General features: G+C 39.1%; 1 protein-coding gene across 1 annotated transcript in view; it reads left to right on the top strand.

The window, feature by feature from the left end:
* Positions 1 to 21,366, top strand: part of plcg2 (phospholipase C, gamma 2) — a 69,115-nt gene that overhangs the window by 35,919 nt on the left and 11,830 nt on the right. Inside the window, exons 17-25 of the mRNA XM_077711862.1 lie at positions 3,736 to 3,905; positions 10,246 to 10,446; positions 13,094 to 13,216; positions 13,284 to 13,464; positions 14,587 to 14,655; positions 14,755 to 14,864; positions 14,944 to 15,040; positions 15,115 to 15,187; positions 15,369 to 15,541. Of these exons, the coding sequence (XP_077567988.1) occupies positions 3,736 to 3,905; positions 10,246 to 10,446; positions 13,094 to 13,216; positions 13,284 to 13,464; positions 14,587 to 14,655; positions 14,755 to 14,864; positions 14,944 to 15,040; positions 15,115 to 15,187; positions 15,369 to 15,541 (1,197 nt within the window). The remainder of the gene's footprint in view (positions 1 to 3,735; positions 3,906 to 10,245; positions 10,447 to 13,093; positions 13,217 to 13,283; positions 13,465 to 14,586; positions 14,656 to 14,754; positions 14,865 to 14,943; positions 15,041 to 15,114; positions 15,188 to 15,368; positions 15,542 to 21,366) is intronic.

Raw genomic sequence — 21,366 nt, 5'->3', positions numbered from 1 at the left:
TGTCTGTCTGTCTGTCTGTCTGTCTGTCTGTCTGTCTGTCTGTCTGTCTGTCTGTCTGTCTGTCTGTCTGTCTGTCTGTCTGTCTGTCTGTCTGTCTGTCTGTCTGTCTGTCTGTCTGTCTGTCTGTCTGTCTGTCTGTCTGTCTGTCTGTCTGTCTGTCTGTCTGTCTGTCTGTCTGTCTGTCTGTCTGTCTGTCTGTCTGTCTGTCTGTCTGTCTGTCTGTCTGTCTGTCTGTCTGTCTGTCTGTCTGTCTGTCTGTCTGTCTGTCTGTCTGTCTGTCTGTCTGTCTGTCTGTCTGTCTGTCTGTCTGTCTGTCTGTCTGTCTGTCTGTCTGTCTGTCTGTCTGTCTGTCTGTCTGTCTGTCTGTCTGTCTGTCTGTCTGTCTGTCTGTCTGTCTGTCTGTCTGTCTGTCTGTCTGTCTGTCTGTCTGTCTGTCTGTCTGTCTGTCTGTCTGTCTGTCTGTCTGTCTGTCTGTCTGTCTGTCTGTCTGTCTGTCTGTCTGTCTGTCTGTCTGTCTGTCTGTCTGTCTGTCTGTCTGTCTGTCTGTCTGTCTGTCTGTCTGTCTGTCTGTCTGTCTGTCTGTCTGTCTGTCTGTCTGTCTGTCTGTCTGTCTGTCTGTCTGTCTGTCTGTCTGTCTGTCTGTCTGTCTGTCTGTCTGTCTGTCTGTCTGTCTGTCTGTCTGTCTGTCTGTCTGTCTGTCTGTCTGTCTGTCTGTCTGTCTGTCTGTCTGTCTGTCTGTCTGTCTGTCTGTCTGTCTGTCTGTCTGTCTGTCTGTCTGTCTGTCTGTCTGTCTGTCTGTCTGTCTGTCTGTCTGTCTGTCTGTCTGTCTGTCTGTCTGTCTGTCTGTCTGTCTGTCTGTCTGTCTGTCTGTCTGTCTGTCTGTCTGTCTGTCTGTCTGTCTGTCTGTCTGTCTGTCTGTCTGTCTGTCTGTCTGTCTGTCTGTCTGTCTGTCTGTCTGTCTGTCTGTCTGTCTGTCTGTCTGTCTGTCTGTCTGTCTGTCTGTCTGTCTGTCTGTCTGTCTGTCTGTCTGTCTGTCTGTCTGTCTGTCTGTCTGTCTGTCTGTCTGTCTGTCTGTCTGTCTGTCTGTCTGTCTGTCTGTCTGTCTGTCTGTCTGTCTGTCTGTCTGTCTGTCTGTCTGTCTGTCTGTCTGTCTGTCTGTCTGTCTGTCTGTCTGTCTGTCTGTCTGTCTGTCTGTCTGTCTGTCTGTCTGTCTGTCTGTCTGTCTGTCTGTCTGTCTGTCTGTCTGTCTGTCTGTCTGTCTGTCTGTCTGTCTGTCTGTCTGTCTGTCTGTCTGTCTGTCTGTCTGTCTGTCTGTCTGTCTGTCTGTCTGTCTGTCTGTCTGTCTGTCTGTCTGTCTGTCTGTCTGTCTGTCTGTCTGTCTGTCTGTCTGTCTGTCTGTCTGTCTGTCTGTCTGTCTGTCTGTCTGTCTGTCTGTCTGTCTGTCTGTCTGTCTGTCTGTCTGTCTGTCTGTCTGTCTGTCTGTCTGTCTGTCTGTCTGTCTGTCTGTCTGTCTGTCTGTCTGTCTGTCTGTCTGTCTGTCTGTCTGTCTGTCTGTCTGTCTGTCTGTCTGTCTGTCTGTCTGTCTGTCTGTCTGTCTGTCTGTCTGTCTGTCTGTCTGTCTGTCTGTCTGTCTGTCTGTCTGTCTGTCTGTCTGTCTGTCTGTCTGTCTGTCTGTCTGTCTGTCTGTCTGTCTGTCTGTCTGTCTGTCTGTCTGTCTGTCTGTCTGTCTGTCTGTCTGTCTGTCTGTCTGTCTGTCTGTCTGTCTGTCTGTCTGTCTGTCTGTCTGTCTGTCTGTCTGTCTGTCTGTCTGTCTGTCTGTCTGTCTGTCTGTCTGTCTGTCTGTCTGTCTGTCTGTCTGTCTGTCTGTCTGTCTGTCTGTCTGTCTGTCTGTCTGTCTGTCTGTCTGTCTGTCTGTCTGTCTGTCTGTCTGTCTGTCTGTCTGTCTGTCTGTCTGTCTGTCTGTCTGTCTGTCTGTCTGTCTGTCTGTCTGTCTGTCTGTCTGTCTGTCTGTCTGTCTGTCTGTCTGTCTGTCTGTCTGTCTGTCTGTCTGTCTGTCTGTCTGTCTGTCTGTCTGTCTGTCTGTCTGTCTGTCTGTCTGTCTGTCTGTCTGTCTGTCTGTCTGTCTGTCTGTCTGTCTGTCTGTCTGTCTGTCTGTCTGTCTGTCTGTCTGTCTGTCTGTCTGTCTGTCTGTCTGTCTGTCTGTCTGTCTGTCTGTCTGTCTGTCTGTCTGTCTGTCTGTCTGTCTGTCTGTCTGTCTGTCTGTCTGTCTGTCTGTCTGTCTGTCTGTCTGTCTGTCTGTCTGTCTGTCTGTCTGTCTGTCTGTCTGTCTGTCTGTCTGTCTGTCTGTCTGTCTGTCTGTCTGTCTGTCTGTCTGTCTGTCTGTCTGTCTGTCTGTCTGTCTGTCTGTCTGTCTGTCTGTCTGTCTGTCTGTCTGTCTGTCTGTCTGTCTGTCTGTCTGTCTGTCTGTCTGTCTGTCTGTCTGTCTGTCTGTCTGTCTGTCTGTCTGTCTGTCTGTCTGTCTGTCTGTCTGTCTGTCTGTCTGTCTGTCTGTCTGTCTGTCTGTCTGTCTGTCTGTCTGTCTGTCTGTCTGTCTGTCTGTCTGTCTGTCTGTCTGTCTGTCTGTCTGTCTGTCTGTCTGTCTGTCTGTCTGTCTGTCTGTCTGTCTGTCTGTCTGTCTGTCTGTCTGTCTGTCTGTCTGTCTGTCTGTCTGTCTGTCTGTCTGTCTGTCTGTCTGTCTGTCTGTCTGTCTGTCTGTCTGTCTGTCTGTCTGTCTGTCTGTCTGTCTGTCTGTCTGTCTGTCTGTCTGTCTGTCTGTCTGTCTGTCTGTCTGTCTGTCTGTCTGTCTGTCTGTCTGTCTGTCTGTCTGTCTGTCTGTCTGTCTGTCTGTCTGTCTGTCTGTCTGTCTGTCTGTCTGTCTGTCTGTCTGTCTGTCTGTCTGTCTGTCTGTCTGTCTGTCTGTCTGTCTGTCTGTCTGTCTGTCTGTCTGTCTGTCTGTCTGTCTGTCTGTCTGTCTGTCTGTCTGTCTGTCTGTCTGTCTGTCTGTCTGTCTGTCTGTCTGTCTGTCTGTCTGTCTGTCTGTCTGTCTGTCTGTCTGTCTGTCTGTCTGTCTGTCTGTCTGTCTGTCTGTCTGTCTGTCTGTCTGTCTGTCTGTCTGTCTGTCTGTCTGTCTGTCTGTCTGTCTGTCTGTCTGTCTGTCTGTCTGTCTGTCTGTCTGTCTGTCTGTCTGTCTGTCTGTCTGTCTGTCTGTCTGTCTGTCTGTCTGTCTGTCTGTCTGTCTGTCTGTCTGTCTGTCTGTCTGTCTGTCTGTCTGTCTGTCTGTCTGTCTGTCTGTCTGTCTGTCTGTCTGTCTGTCTGTCTGTCTGTCTGTCTGTCTGTCTGTCTGTCTGTCTGTCTGTCTGTCTGTCTGTCTGTCTGTCTGTCTGTCTGTCTGTCTGTCTGTCTGTCTGTCTGTCTGTCTGTCTGTCTGTCTGTCTGTCTGTCTGTCTGTCTGTCTGTCTGTCTGTCTGTCTGTCTGTCTGTCTGTCTGTCTGTCTGTCTGTCTGTCTGTCTGTCTGTCTGTCTGTCTGTTTTTCTTTACCTGTGTCTTTCTTAATCCGTGTGTTCTTTATTTCCTCTCTATCTCGCTCTGTCTATCTCTTTTCCAGCTTTGTAATTTTTTCTTGGTTTGGATAACGTTTGTAAGTTGTTTTTTTTAATCGTAGTGAAATCAATAACATTTTTGTGTGTGTTTTACAGTACCAGGATTTGCATTGCTCTGAAACATGGTTTCACGGTGGGATTAAAGAGGGGCGACTGATGGCGGAACAACTTATTCATGAGTACTGTACTGAGACAAGATGGAGAGATGGCGCTTTTTTGGTCCGACAGAGTGATACTGTTGCCACGGATATCACCCTTTCTTTCTGGTAATGTTAATTTGAAGCAAATGTCATAATGCTGGAAATATTTGTTTTTATTTATTTATACAGCTAGATAGAGGTAGACAGATAGAGATAGATAGAGATAGACAGATAGAGATAGACAGTTAGAGATAGAAATATAGAGATAGACAGTTAGAGATAGAAATATAGAGATAGACAGATAGAGATAGACAGTTAGAGATAGAAATATAGAGATAGGCAGTTAGCGATAGAAATATAGAAATAGACAGAGAGAGATAGACAGTTAGAGATAGAAATATAGAGATAGACAGTTAGAGATAGAAATATAGAGATAGACAGATAGAGATAGCTAGAGATAGACAGTTAGAGATAGAAATATAGAGATAGACAGTTAGAGATAGAAATATAGAGATAGACAGATAGAGATAGATAGAGATAGACAGTTAGAGATAGAAATATAGGGATCGACAGATTGAGATAGATAGAGATAGACAGTTAGAAATAGAAATATAGAGATAGACAATTAGAGATAGAAATATAGAGATAGATAGAGATAGACAGATTGAGATAGAGATAGACAGTTAGAAATAGAAATATAGAGATAGACAATTAGAGATAGAAATATAGAGATAGAGATAGACAGATTGAGATAGATAGAGATAGACAATTAGAGATAAAAATATAGAGATAGATAAAGATTGACAGATTGAGATAGATAGAGATAGACAGTTAGAAATAGAAATATAGAGATAGACAATTAGAGATAAAAATATAGAGATAGATAGAGATAGACAGATTGAGATAGATAGAGATAGACAGTTAGAAATAGAGATATAGAGATAGACAATTAGAGATAAAAATATAGAGATAGATAGAGATAGACAGATTGAGATAGATAGAGATAGACAGTTAGAAATAGAGAGATAGAGATAGACAGTTAGAAATAGAGAGATAGAGATAGACAGTTAGAAATAGAAATATAGAGATAGACAGTTAGAGATAGAAATATAGAGATAGAGATAGACAGATCGAGATACACACATACATATATACATGTATATATATTTATATTTATATATATATATATATATATATATATATATATATATATATATATATATATATATATATATATATATATATATATATATATATATATATATATATATATATATATATATATATATATATATATATATATATATATATATATATATATATATATATATATATATATATATATATATATATATATATATATATATATATATATATATATATATATATATATATATATATATATAAAAATATAAATATAATTTCAAAGAGTTTCCACAATTAGATACATTTGTAAATAATTAAAACAATGCTTTTTCCGTCATACATTTCACTGCATCTAGTAATTTTGCTTCTCTCTTAATGCCTAGACTTAGCACGATAAAAAGAGAAACAACAACAATAATGAAAGCAGGAGCAAACTCCCGGCTGAGTTTGATAGCACATCTGTGAGAATAGGCGGAGCCAGAAAAAGTAGATGAAACGAGGAAAAAAAAACATAAATTCTCGGAACAGTGACATACAAATAACTTTTCTTATATCCTTTGCGCTGAATTTACTATTTCCTGCAGGTATATATACCTTTCTTTCCTTTATGTTGGATTGGATTGGATTGGATGAATCATCCCATATTTGGGAGCAAGAGGGTGAGAATGCAGATACAGGAAAGACATAGTTACACATAGTTACAAGTTAGACAATACAGTCGCAAGGGCCACAGAACAACAAAGCACAAAGTACAAAGCAAAGCAAAGTATAGAAAAGCAGCAAAAACACAAAACAAGCAAGAGTGGACGGAGCTACCGCTACCGGCTGCCACTTGAGCGGCGCCATCTTGGTTGCAGTAGCAAAAACCAATACAGACTCAAAAAGACGTTGTAGAGTTGGATAAAACTGGAAGCACTCACAGTAAGTCTTTCACAAGATACGGAACTTCTGCAGACTGTGACTAAGGTTGAAAATATGCAGAGTCACTCTTCCAAGCTTATCCACACAGTCTCTCAGTAGTCTGGAGCTGAAGAATCAACAGTAACCCCTCGACTCCGTTTCCGGCCTGGTAAGCGCCTACACCTCTTCCATCTTATCGGGGAGGAATCTTACTTTCCCCATAATAATACACTTGCACCTCCACATACGAGCTTAATTCGGTCCGGGACTGAGCTCGTATGTCGAGCTTCTCGTAACTCGAACGAACATTTCCCATCGAAATGAACGAAAAACAAATTAATTTGTTCCAACCCATTGAAAAAACACCAAAAACACGACATTGGATTGGATTTTTTATAATTTCTTCTAATTCACCATCTATTAACAAAGTCACACATAACTAGTGGTTTAATAGTCATAAAATGTGTTTAATAGAACTAAAATTAGACAGATTTCGCAGAGGGTACAGAGAGGGACATGGTGGGATTCTTTCCACATTTTACGCTCTCGTAACAGAACAAACAAATTTAAACTAACTTGGATTAATATATACAGACACACTCAAACATATGTTTAATGTAATTTTACACAAAACTGAATATTTAAATTCTGTTTTACATTTGTATACCTTCTGGCCGGGTTAGCTGTTTGCCACGCCTCCACCCTCACATTCGCTATCGATGGGCTGTTTGCTGTTGTATTCCCTTCAAAATATTCCGAAAATGATGCACACAAATGGCGTCACAATATGATAACGCAGGACCACTCGCCAACGAGAAGTAGTCTTGAATTGGCGATCGCTCCGTTAACGGGAGCTAACAGGCTAAGGGGGGTAGGGGGTCACTGAAAAAATGCAATGTGCCGCTCAGTGCTCGCAGAGACGTTACAAAGAGGTATAGTTGCGTCCAGAGATATTACACGAGGAGTTGAGAGGGAGAGAGCCAGTGCCCCTGATGTTTGTATGAGCAGCCAACGAGAAGTACTATACTATACTGCTCGTAATAACAATCGCTCCGGCATTCGCGCTGAATGACGGGGAAAAAACACTGACAAAAATGCAACGCTCAGCCCAGTGCTCGTAGATATCTGTTATACACGAAAGAGATGCGGCAAAAAGACGCTACAATGATAAACAGCCTCTCATGTCTTGGCCACCTGGCTTTGTCAAAATTGTTCTCGTATCTAGAGATAATTTATTGCTCTAAATTTTCCTCGTATCTTGAGCTGCTCGTATGTAGAGGTGCTCGTATGTAGAGGTACAACTGTAAATGGAATGGTGGGTCTGAAGCGTCACTTCTTCTCCGGGCACTTTTCTCCAGCTCCGGATTTCCAGCGGCATTGAGGTGTTGCTCCTTCTGCTGCGTATTGTTCATGTTGTACCCTGTATTTACGCTTGAAACACAGGGAGAAATAATCACAATAGCGATTCGTTGTTGCTTCTTCAATCCAACTTTACGTATGAAAACTATCTCCCGTGTTGGTCAAGCATTTGCATCAGGCATCAATAATCGAATACTGATTTACACATTAACATTTCATACTTGCTATGTGGATCAAGGCATCAATAATCGGATAACGATATACATCCAATCAAAACTAGTTGACACTTTAGTATGTCACATTCACAGCTGGTCCCATGTCTATGACAGCGTAGGCATGGCTAAATGGTTCCAAAAAAGAAGTAGCAGAAAGAAACCAGGCTAACAGAACAAAAATGGTTGTAAATACATTAAAGTAAAAAGTACAAAGTAAAGTAAAAAAGAATACATTAAGAAATATTCAAATGCAATAAAAAAATAGAAAGGTTGTAAAACATGGAAAACAAATAAGAGTGGACAGCTACTGCCATCGGCTGCCGAAAGACGGCGCCATCTTGAAGAAAAATTATTTTTTTAAAGATTATTAAGGAGGCCAGCCAAGTCATATTTGCTTATCCATAAATGTAGGTGTGTAATCCTTGACGGGCTTTGATTTTCAAAAAAATTCCAATCCTTACACGCCAGACGATGGTTTGGATCGTCATCAATAGCCTGCTTGCTATTCGATCTCCCCATTTTGAAGTTCGGTGTGCAATTAGGGCAATCATTTCCCCGTTGTTATTTTCTTCTTCCTCCTTTGTTTGTTTTTCCTTAGGTTATCACTACACACGCAACACAAGTATAATCTCGGAGCTTAAGTACTGACCGTCTTAGGGACAGGACAACTGATGCCCTTACAGTTTTAAAGACTAATACGTTGTCTCTTCACCTGTTAGTGACTAGTATTTATGGGGTTTTACTGTCACAGTCCCCCAGATGTGACTTTATTCATTTGGCTTTCCCACACAAATGGACCTTCACATGAATGATTCACCCACATTTGGATATTCCTCACGAATGCATACATTCTTGTGGACTTGCCAGAGATGTCTTCAGCTCTTTTAGGATGAGTCTTCAAGAGTCGGGAACCCAGGCGCTCAGCTGAACTCCAGCCCGCAAAGGGTCTTAGATTCTGTGGCCACGGTCTTTCCCAGATGTCGACTAAATGCCTGGACCCCTTCGGTGTATTGACTCCCAGGCTCGACAGGCCAATATGGTTGATTCACCCATAGGCATTCCCTATGCACGCACAAATAAAGAGAAAAAACTTCAGCAGAGCTCGATAAGAACAAAAAATGGCAATCATTCCAAGCGGTTCCGAATATGAGGATGCACCCTCTTTGAAGCGGAAGAATTACGGCATGTACTTTAAACTGGAAGTTTTTGCGTATGCCAAGAAATACAATAAATCAAAGGCTGCAAAAGCCAAAAAGGTTCCTCATGCATGCATCCAACGTTAAACAGAACAGAAAGCACAGCTCAAGGCTCAGCTGAGTCTTCAATTTCTTCAACCAATCTACTCCAAGGAGCCGGACGCCCTTTGAAGGACAAGGATTTCGACAAGAAGCTCATCAGCTGGGTTCGTCAGCAATGTCAGAAGAAGCTTAGCGTCACTTTTTCGACCGCCGAACATTTCTAGCCGCCTAATGGCTGACTGGATAAGTTTTTGCTTCGCCACAACTTGATCTCACGCCGCCCGACGACTACTCAGAAATAGCCTCCGTATGAGTATGCTAAGAAGATCTTGAATTCCTTATTGTTCGTCGAACAGAGCCGTTGCACCTCCAACTTTACATACATTTTTGCTGCCGACCAGACAGCCGTTTACATGGATTACTCGAGCAGTCTTACCGTTGAGAATAATGGAGTCCGAGAGGTCCCCGTAAGACTGCTGTTCATGACAAGTTACACGTTACTGTCATACTGATCGCTCGATCCGACGGATTTAAGTACGTCCTACTCAAGAACAAGCGACCAATTAAAGAGGTTGTGACCAAGTTCAAGAATACACTCCATCTTTGTTGGGCCGGCCGCCCTTTCTTCAATGACAATCTCACTTCTGAATTTCTGCAGATCATCGGTTCTTCTATGTTTGACAAGCTCCTTATTGCAAAGGACTCATTCCGTTGTCACATTAGCGATGCCACCAAGAAGCAATTGAAGAAGCTCCAGATTGATGTGGCCGTGATTCCAGGAGGCTGCACCAAATTTGTACAGGCCCTCGATGTCTACTGGAACGCCCATTCAAGGCCAAAGTCTGACAGTCTGCGAGAACTGGATGTTGCACCGCGAGAAGAGCTACACCAAATCTGGCAACATGCAAGCCCCATCGATGGTCCTTTATTTGAAATAGATTGTAGATGCGATGTCGATGGGAGAGGGAGCTAGCCGGAGAAAGAGATAGAGAGAGTGAGCCGGAGAGAGAATAATCCGTTCAATCTATCCAGTTCAAAGAACAAAATAACAAGCTGAACATATACAGTTTGAACTATTATCCGTTGCAATGGTGGGATTTTTTGTCACCTGGATTGTCTGTTTACTGTTGCTTTATCTTGATGAGATTTTTTACCGCACTGGACTGCAGCATGTGCTGCCTTGTACCAATGCCAAAGCGAGTCGGGCGCTATTCATGCGGCCGACAACGCCAAGCCGAAATTCTGGAAAACACAGGACCTCGTTTCTTCCGGGGATAGCCGACCCATGTTCCCTTTTCCCGATGGCTTCACGTTCACCACGCGAAGTCTTCCATCGGCCATGGTTCACCTCTATCCGTCGAATGCTGCTCTGTGTTGGACATATGACCACTCTTTCATGTCCTGACGTAATTTCTAAGGTCAAAATTGCACTACACTGTTTCTATTGTGAAATATCTAGAAAGAAAATGAACTAAATACACATATAACTCAAAACATTGTATAAACACATAGCGCCACCAGAGGGAATCGAGTCCCTGCCTGGCCGTGTGTGTGAATTTTTTTTCTTTAGTTATAGTCTGGAACCCCTTGTCCACAAATGTTTATCAGGCGCAGTGGGAGAGTCCAGCATTGTCGTATTCGTTCATGTACAGAGGGACAAAGCACATACTACTACCTGACTGCAAACCTACAGTTTCCTAGTGTGTATGCACTCATACAGCACTATAGAGAGAACCCGCTGCGCTGTCAAGACTTTGAAATGCGTCTCACAGATGCTGTACCTCATCCCAACCCACATCTCCAACAACGGTTTGTTCCTGACAACTAATATTTCAGTAAAAACATACTGTATTTACTCAATGTAACGTATTTACTCGTATATAAGCCACTTTTTCGGACAAAAATATGATGACTGAATCAAAAACATGAAATGCAAAAAAACTGCATGTTGAAGGCGCCATAACACGACGTCACGACAAAATAGTGCAGTTGTGTCATGACACAAGCGAATGCCACCAATACTTTCATTTATTTCAAAATAGTGTTTATGAATGAAATTAAAGAACATAAGTACCTATCTTGCAAAAAAACGTGAAAAACATGTTCCCGTCACTGCTCGGTCGGGGCATGGCCATCTTACCTAGGTCCCAGGCAGCCATCTTACCTAGGGCTGTGCCGTCTAAAACTAGTTAAAATCCCAATTTATTTTCGATTTACTTTTTTGTTCCAAAACTATTGGATTAATGTGAACATTTGAAATAATTGAGGTATTTTGACATTAGAAATAATATGGCTGCCACAACATCTTAAACTTCTGCCTTAGAAAGTTGGATTTTCTGTAATTAGAAAGCATCAGGTTCTCATCAAGATAGACTTTTTTCCCTTTTCAAATTGAATAATTTGATATTTTGCATTTACAATGACAGGCATATAACTTCCTTATGATATTGACTCGAATAATGTGCTTTTGATTCATACAGTATCTCAGAAATGCAACACATTTTTCATAAGATTTTCCCTTAAAAGTAACACATTTGTACTCACTATTAATAACCATGAATATGAGGTGTAAACTAGAAATCAGGGGGCGACTTATACGCGAGAAATTGTAAAATTCAACAATTTTAAAGCAATTTTAAGGTTGTGGCTTATACGCGGAGGCGGCTTAATTGCGAGAGAATACGGTATTTATTATTTGTTTGACTGTTTGTTATTGTTATTTGTTCACTTCATGGTGATTTTTTAAATTTCATATTTAGACAATTGAGTATTAAATGCAATTCAATTCAATTTGGTGCATTTTCAAGGCATATTATCTTGCAAACCCGACTAAGTGACATAAAAGAGAATAACAAATAATTTTACTCAATTCGGACAGGAACCTGCACGGATTGTAATATTAAGGCAAAAGTTTCAAGATCGTACTGAAGAAGTAACATTTATGTAGCGGCCCAGCGAATGAGTGGTTTTCTCCAGTTACTCTGGTTTTCTCCCACGTTCCAAAAACATTCATGCTAGGCTGGTTGGACACTAAATTGCCCCTACATATGAATGTGAGCATTAATGGTTGTGTCTACTCGTGGCCTGGGATTGGCTCCAGGACCCCCTGCAGCCCTTGTCAGAATAAAGAGGTTCAGAAGATGAATAAATACAGTTTATGTCACACTTAGTCTGAGGATACAAAAGCGTGCTGATTGATGACTTTAACCACATCTTTAAACTTGATTTTGGTAGTCCTTGTCCAACAATAATAAATGATTGGCTCTCCAGGTCCTTCCCAGCAATCCACTGTATTTAAGACAAAAACAGCACAATTGTAGTGTAACTTCGATATGAAAGAGTCAAAGTAGAGAATATACTGACTTTCAACACAGCGACATCCCGGGCGGAGACACCGTACATAAGCCTCAGTGGAAGACTCGCTACGAAGTTGATCACCTGTCAGGTAGCTAGAAAAAAAAGAAAGCTGCATTATACATATTATTGAGAAGTTATTACAGCCGTAAACCTGGGTGTATTAACAAAGGGACTATGTATCCCAGCAGTCACTGCGCGTATATATATATATATATATATATATATATATATATATATATATATATATATATATATATATATATATATATATATATATATATATATATATATATATATATATATATATATATATATATATATATATATATATATATATATATATATATATATATATATATATATATATATATATATATATATATATATATATATATATATATATATATATATATATATATATATATATATATATATATATATATATATATATATATATATATATATATATATATATATATATATATGCTGGTAAAAATAAGGCAATTTTAAGGGTGCGGTTTATACAAGCGGGTGGCTTATATATGAATAAATACTGTGATTTTAAATGTACTAATCAATCATGCTGATTCACTATTTAGCTGTGGCAACCCCTGAGGGAACAAGCCAAAAGTCAGTTTTCTGTCTAATTTATGTAATAGTTATTGCTATAAGATATATTTTGAAATAGTATTCCACCAAAGGCCACAGTGGATTCAGATTTTCATTTAAAATCATCATGTGGACACTGTTACACCATTTTCATGTCATACAAGTGTAACCAGTTGTGTGCAATTAGGACCTGGTTGTTTCAGCAGAAATATCCTTGGTTTAAGGTTAACGGATGGACCAGTTTGTACAAAAACCTCCACCCTCAGTGGGCATCGACTTCTCCTTCTGTATTAGTAGATTTTCTAACATTATAACCTCTTTGCGGAATACTTATACAAAAGCCTGGACTTCCTTGTTCCATTATCAGGTTTTTGTTGTAACAGTTGAACTGAGATGTATAATTATAAAACATTAAGATTTCAAATTTAAATTACTTACTATCAATGTTCATTTTCGTTTAACATTGGCATCGGTATTGTATTTTTTTTAGATGGTTTTACAGAAACCTGAGCAGAGGTGAAGCTGAAGAATATTTGCTTAAAATTCCTAGAGATGGAGCATTCCTTGTTCGACAGAGGGAGGGAGAACCTGAATCTTTTGCTATCACTTTCAGGCACGTATATCGGAAATTTACTTCAGTAGACTGATTTTCTACAAAAATATAATTCTCCTTTTCTCAGAGGTGATGGCAAGGTGAAACACTGTCGAATTCAGAAGGAAGGCAATGTCTACTTGCTCGGTACAACAACTGAATTTGAAAGCCTTGTGGAGATGGTAAACTACTTTAAGAAGAAACCACTATATCGCAAGACCAAGCTACGATACCCAGTCACCCCAGACCTTGTAGCTCGCTTCAGTACTGTAAGTTCAAAAGAAAATAAGTGAAAATATTTCAAGTTATTTTGTGAGCATTTGTTATTTAGTCAGCTAAGCTTTTATATTATGTTTGTCAACACATTTTTAAAATTTCAGTATATAAACAGTTACCCTGCATGTACGGAATTGCTCTCAGCTGGTGTTGATTTTTAGAATTATTGGATTGGATTGGATAACTTTATTTATCCCGTATTCGGGAAATTACATTGTGGCAGTAGCAAGAGGGTGATTAGACAGAATAAACAGCAAAGCAAAAGCACAAATCACAAAGCAAATCAAAGTAAATGGAATCATCAAATCATTAAAACATAAAAGCAGCAAAACACAAAACGAACAAGAGTGGACAAAGCTACAGTGGCCGCCGGCTGCCGCTTAAACAGCGCCATTTTGGTTGCGGTAACTGAATCGGACTCAAAAAGACGTTGTAAAGTTGGACAAAAACTGGAACCCCACAGAACAGCAAAGCAAAAGCACAAAGTACAAAGCAAATCGAAGTAAATGTAATCATCAAATCATTAAAACATAAAAGCAGCAAAAACACAAAAAACAAGAGTGGACGGAGTTACCGCAGCCACCGGCTGCCTCTTAAACAGCGCCAATTTGGTTGCGGTAGCTGAATTGGACTCAAAAAGACATTGTAAAGTTGGGCAAAAACTGGAACCACACACAGGAAGTCTTCCACGAGATGGGGAACTTCTGCAGACTGTGACCAAAGTGGAGAATATGCAGAGTCGCTCTTGCAAGCTTATCCGCACAGTTACTCAGTAGTCTGAAGCTGAAGAAAACAGCCGCAGGGCAGAAAACCTTGACTCCGTTGCTTGTAGGAGACGACAGCTCTTCCATCCCATCCCACGATGGAATGGTTGGCACTTTTGTCCAGCTCCAGACCTCCGGCAGTACCGAGGTGTTGCTCCTTCTGCTGCGTATCGTAACAACTAGTTCCATGTGTGTGACAGCGTAGGCATTGCTGGCTGGTCCCCCCCCCACCCCTGTTTCTAGAAATTATATTTTAGTTGAGTGGATGGAGTAACAACACAGTAAGTTGTAAAATGTGGAAAAAACAACTACAAATTAGTTTTGGATTGGATTTTGGCCTTTTTTTCACAGGATAACAACTCTGCCTTACTCTATGAAATGAAAACATATGTGGAACCCAATGAGATTGAATTATTACTGGTATGTACACTAAACACTGTACGCATATCATTTTTTTTATGTGTTTGGATCACAATAGGGTGAGTGTATTTCATATTTGTTTTGTTTGTCTTCTTCTAGCCAAAGAGCACTGTTAAAGCTGTTTACAGCTACCAGGCTATGAGGCCTGATGAACTGAGCTTCAATAAAGGGGCTTTGATACATAATGTATCAAAAGACAATGATGGGTGGTGAGTCAATTTGCAAATTGTTGGTTAACATAATCAAATGCAAAAATACACAAAAACAAAAACGTGTTCACGATTTTAGGTGGAAAGGTGACCATGGTGGAAATGTGCAGCTCTTTTTTCCATCCAATTATGTTGAGGAAGTGTCTTACAATGCAAAACCTGATATTGGACCCCAGGTAAAAGACATTTAACATCATATTTTAAGTGACCAATGCAATGCCACATGTGTTTGTAACCTAAATTAAAATAGGAAATAGAAGACAATCCTTTGGGTGAACTATGTAAGGGTGTGGTGGATATATCCAAGTGCATCATACAAAACTGTGAGTACAATGTATTTTCCCTTCTTACACTTTGCTTGTTAATGTTGAATAATTTAGAAATATAGAGGGAGGGAGCAAATTGTACTAAACTAAGATTTAAAATCCACTTTAATCAATTGTGAATGAATTTCTAATGGAAATAATCTAAAGACTAAAAATCCTAAATGTCCTCTAATTTCAGTAAAAAATGGTAAAAATGGAAAGCTACATGTTCTGACACTGCAGAACATACAAGAGGACAAACTGCATTTTGACTTGGCTGCAGAGTCTTTGGAGGAGCTGTATGAATGGTATAAAGTGGCATGGGGCATCACTCAAAGAGAAATGAGCAAGCAATTCAATAAACAGCAAGGGGCAAGTATTTCTATTTTAAATATTTAGATGAGAAATTTTGAAATATTCTTTTCAGGTTTAAGCTCAACCAAATTGGCTGCATTGCTCTTCTCTGTTACTGTAGACAGATTGTACTTTGAGCTATGACTGCCCTATAGTTAAAACCTGATTTAGTGTGTTTTTATTTTTTAGAGGCAGGTTACAGAAACACTGCACCTGGCTAAAATAGATACTAAATAAACATCTGTAAATCATAGTGAGGATCTTTCTCTCAACATGGAGGGGACAGTTTTCTAAGGCAGCATAGGCACTGATTAATCTTTTTATACGTACCTAGACTCCACAAAGATACGTTTACTGTAGTAGTGATCCAAAGATATAGTTTTGTCTACATTCCACAGCATGACCTTTGATACAATTTGCATCTTTGTTACATATCTGTCTCCTGACGTCAACAGGCATTGTATATATTTTCAAATGTTCATTTGTAGAAAGGACAACTTCTGAATGATTGGACAATGAACTGTTTCATTGTCTTTTAGCAGCCAACAATAATATCATTTGTCATCAGTCATCAATACTACTAGTATTTCACTCAAACTTGAGTTATGTAGGTGCATGTTAAGAGTGGAAAAACAATAATTATCAATAATGTATTTGATAGATTCACCAATACGTACTCCCAAATTCAACTTTCATTAATGGAGGCATCTGAGATCATATCTATTTATTCTTGCAAGAAGAGAATCCATCCACACGCGCCTCCGGTCAGATGATTCTGAAGACCCCGGTGTCTCCTTTGCTAAAATATTCATCAGTGTTAAGTAACATGCATAACAGAAGTCTAAACAGCACTTAGTGTTTCATAACAATTTGTCTCAGTTCTCAAAACTATTGTCGGTCTGTCGAATCTTCCCGAGAGAGTGTTGTTGCCGACCATCTTGAGGAGCCACGTTTCCCCAAACTAGTCCACAGTTCCCAAGAGCTTGTTGTTGAACCCTAGTCTCGAGAAGTCCAGGTGTGAAGGACAAGTGACCTCCAAAGGTGTTTTGGTTAACCTTGGAGTAAGCATAACTTTTGCAAGAGATGTGTTAAAACTCCATTGTATTAATGTCACCTTTATAATAATGATGAACCTAACACTCCTAATAAGCAAAGCGTTCTTCATTGCAAGAATATATATATATATATATATATATATATATATATATATATATATATATATATATATATATATATATATATATATATATATATATATATATATATATATATATATATATATATATATATATATATATATATATATGTATATATATATATATAATATATATATATATATATTGATAACTCTTCAATATATGTAATGTTTAATATCTAAAATAAGCAAAACGTTCTAACATTCCTAATAAGCAAAGCGTTAATATATGTAGTGTTTAATATACAAAATAAGGCAAAGCGTTCTTCACTGCAAGCACATATATAATGATTATATCACAAGCAAATATATATTTTGCAAGAGATGTGTTAAAACTCCATTGTATTAATGTCACCTTTATAATAATGATGAACCTAACACTCCTAATAAGCAAAGCGTTCTTCATTGCAAGAATATATATATATATATATATATATATATATATATATATATATATATATATATATATATATATATATATATATATATATATATATATATATATATATATATATATATATATATATATATATATATATATATATATATATATATATATTGATAACTCTTCAATATATGTAATGTTTAATATCTAAAATAAGCAAAACGTTCTAACATTCCTAATAAGCAAAGCGTTAATATATGTAGTGTTTAATATACAAAATAAGGCAAAGCGTTCTTCACTGCAAGCACATATATAATGATTATATCACAAGCAAATATATAATAATGATAAACCTAACAGTTTTTTAAGACAACATTTTTAAAAATCCTAGTGTCAAGTTCAACAATTTGACATCTGTAAAGCATCCTAAACAAGGAGACAACACTCTCTTTCTGTTGAGTGGAAGCACTGCATCTATCTTTTTTCGTGGTTCTTCCATATTCTTTCAAGTTGTGGTCCCCTATTATTGCTTGCAAAATGAACGTGTGTACAAATTAGAGATGTGGGTGTGGCCTCTCCAAATCAGAGCATCTGGTTTCCATCAAACAGTCTCAGTCTTGTGGCATAAACAATCGTTGAGATCACATCTTTTACTGGAATCACTTCTCGTACGTCCTGGACAGCCTCCCAGAATGTCTCACCCCTGCCCAGTAGATAGAAAGGATATCCAAAGGTCTGTCCCCATAGCTGGGTTCACAGCAAGCGGAAAGACGTTGTATGCAAGCTTCAGCGCTGATGAATCATTTATACTTGGTAGTAGATGTAGAATAACACTGATAAATGATACAAATATGACAATAATACTAGCTAAACGTATCATCCCCCTGTTTATTGTACATTTACTCAATCCTAATTTTCTTAATAAAACTTCCTTACAGCTTTATTTTATTCATTCTCATGAAACAAACTATTTTACAAAAAACTTTGTTGGTCATATTGAACCATGGGAAAACTCATGTCTCAACAGTGGGAATGGCATCTCTCGTCAAACACCCACTGTGTTGACACCTTATGAAATTATGTTTGGGGTACCATATAAATTACAATTATTCACAACACAAAGGGAATTGGGTGATGAAGCTAATTTGGCATATTACATGAAAACAACATTAGAGAAAAGGTGTGAACTTAAGTTACCAGAAGGAGAATGAGTTTCTCAACAGGAGCAAGATCAACCAGTGGTGGTGCCAGGGCATGGGTGCAGCATAAAAAAGAAACACTGGCACAACCCAAAGTGGAAAGCTCCCTACCAAGTGCTGCTAACCACACGGACAGCTTTGAAAATAGCAGACAGAGGGACTTGGACACATCTTTCACATTGTTAGAAGGTCACCTCAAGTGAAACGCTTAAAGACACAAAAGACACTAAATCTATAGATAAGATAAAAGGGCACTAATACCAACGTCACTGACCAAAATGGCTACTCCAGCATCGCTGACAATGCGAGAGATTGTGGTATTTGACAGTTCAAAACAGAGATTAGTCATGCCTTGTCGCCTGTCTGGTCTGGACAAGTAACTACTGGTAAAAGGTAAGATGGCGGCGCTCTGAGCGAGCAATGGCAGGCATAAATATGTTAGTTTATTCACGTTTTATCCAAGATACCGATAATTTTTTTTCTTGAATTTCATTGTTAGATCTCAAAATAAAGTTTGTTTAGCGTTTTATCTTTATCTTTTCTCTATTTTGAAATAAAGGACCGTATCGGCCACTTTGTCCTGCGTCATAGTATTTCGTCTTTGTCACCTTTCAATTTCATGCATGTCATGTCTAATGTGTGCGCATATAAGCCATACCCTGTATTCACTCATCATTTTTTAGCGACAAATGAAGCATATATTCGAAAAGGTCTGGTAATTCACATAGAAGGAAAACATGTCAATGTTAATGGTTTCCAACGTGCGGTTAAGAGGGTGACAAACTAGAACTCTCTTCCCCTCTGTGGATCCACGCATGTTGTGGCAATCTTTATGCTGCCAATAAATAAAAACCAATGTTTTCTCATGCGGACTAAGACACACCGCCTCCAATGAATAAAAAAAATGAACCATAATTATGAGGAATTTGTGCTCAAGATACAGCTGTGAACTTGGGATGATGATAGGATGTCAACAAACTGCATGGAGCTACTCAGAAGGAGAGTCCAACAGTAGAACGACGACAACATGGTCGGAGCCATTGAATTTGCTAATCGTCTTCACAGTATAAAGCCAACAACAACAACAGCGGGACCGATATCGGAACCTTCTAGTGGTGACCCGCAAAGGACTCCCCAGGAGACCTTCCAATCCGTATCGACACACCCAGACTCGTGCCATGGGAGGCACTTTTTTTCTCTGTTTCCCTCAGTTTTGAATCTTTTTTGGTTTCTTTTTTCTATCTTTCTGCCCAGTACTGCCGGAAGCTGGGTCTCTCCTTTGGCAAACTTTGGTGATATGAATGCAATGTTTTACACACCCGTCCCATGATGTCCAATGCCGTCAAATTCCATGCTTTTTCTGGCCTCTCTCATGCCAGGCTGTCCATCTCGTCTAGTTGGCAACCCTCTCACGTACAAACTCCAACACCGCATCCAGCTTGCGGTTGATCCCAGTAACCTGGTCATTTATTGAATTCAGCCTGCATTACAACAGCCCCATCTGAATACCAGCAGCCCTGACAGAGCCTTCGAACCATTTGGGCAATTCAGTGTGCAGCTAATGCCCTTCTGATATAGTGTTAGACCTGCGATCCACCAAGACCAATCAGCGTTAAACCCACCAACATGAGTCCAATTACATTGGCATCTTCCACATCTTTGACATGCAGCAAGCAATCTCTATTTTTCCTGCTCTTTGCAAAGAATGTTTTTGTCAAGAATACTGTAGGACAAAGTTACGATGCATAATTTCGTGTTCGTAGGGCTTAGATCTCAGCCTGTTGAACAAGAGACGTACAAAGAAGAGTGTGTTACGTGCTTAGGGAGACGTCGAGGCAAGGTTACGAGGAATAGGACCCAATCGTGGGGAAGCAAGCAAGGACAAGGGAAATAGTGCTCATAGCAAAACATTAATAACTTAGGCAGGACCTTTGAAGATAACTAAGATTTAGGAATCAAAGTACAAAACCAAATCGCACTAGGGAAAACATTGACAGGATAATGATGGCAGATTTCAGGCAGGATGCGATGATGGATTTTTGCGGGGAACAATTGAAAATCTTTGTGAAAACACCAAAGCCTGTAAAACTGTGACACATTGAAACACACATGCACACGCACACAAGTATTTTAACCGTTTGTAAAAAAAAAATTAACCACCATGTTTTGCATTAAGTTATACAACTCCGTTAATGCTATCAGTTTAGTTTTTTGTACATAGAATTGAGGTGGCAATAGTTTTGCATTTTTTTGTAGCAGCAAATTTATATCGTATTCAGAGTTTTGCCCATTTTATTTATTCCTAGACAACCCATCTACTCAAATTATTGCTCAAAGGTTGATATTTCATAATTTGGAGGTGCTATTTTTGAACATAATTCCAGCACTTGTTTCATAGAACGAAAGGCCCCACCAGATTTTGGGCACCCAGTTCCAAATAGAGCCTATTTCAAAATTTCCCTTGAATTAGTTTTAGAAATGGGATTCATATTCCCCAAATATTCCAGAACTCATGCGCCAACGCATTTTGTCGAACCCAAAGTGACAAAATAATCTTTCTTAGCCAGATTTAGAAGCTTGGAGAATTGTCTATTTCCCACTTAACTAAGATTGTCCTCGCCAATCGTTATCCCTGCATAACATTCAGTTGCATTAACCCCATAATTGCAAAGCTGTAAGTTTTAAGATAAAGTTCTCTTAATTTGTACACCTCTAACGCATTAGAAAGCAACATCATTTGTTATTATCAATTGTTTAATGCTTATGCAATCCAAAATATCCTAATAGTCAGCAATATGACCCAGACCAAAGCATATTTCACCCGCTCTGGATAAAACAGGGAGTGTCTTTCGTGCACTGGAAAACACTCCATGCCTCTTCAGTCCTAGGGAAATTATGCCTATCCTAAATCAATTATTTTATCTAAACCGGCCAGGTACAATTTACCTTATTATTTGTGTGAATGCCATTTCTGCATTGTTACTTTCATGTTTGATATCATTAAAGACCAAATAATTCTTAATGCTTAAGATCTAATTTACAAATCCCCCCATACAATGTTTAC

Source organism: Stigmatopora nigra, unplaced genomic scaffold (genome assembly GCF_051989575.1).
Source record: "Stigmatopora nigra isolate UIUO_SnigA unplaced genomic scaffold, RoL_Snig_1.1 HiC_scaffold_50, whole genome shotgun sequence".
Lineage (NCBI taxonomy): Eukaryota > Metazoa > Chordata > Actinopteri > Syngnathiformes > Syngnathidae > Stigmatopora > Stigmatopora nigra.
Note: the sequence above shows the minus strand (reverse complement) of the source record. Positions and strands in the feature narration are given on the sequence as shown.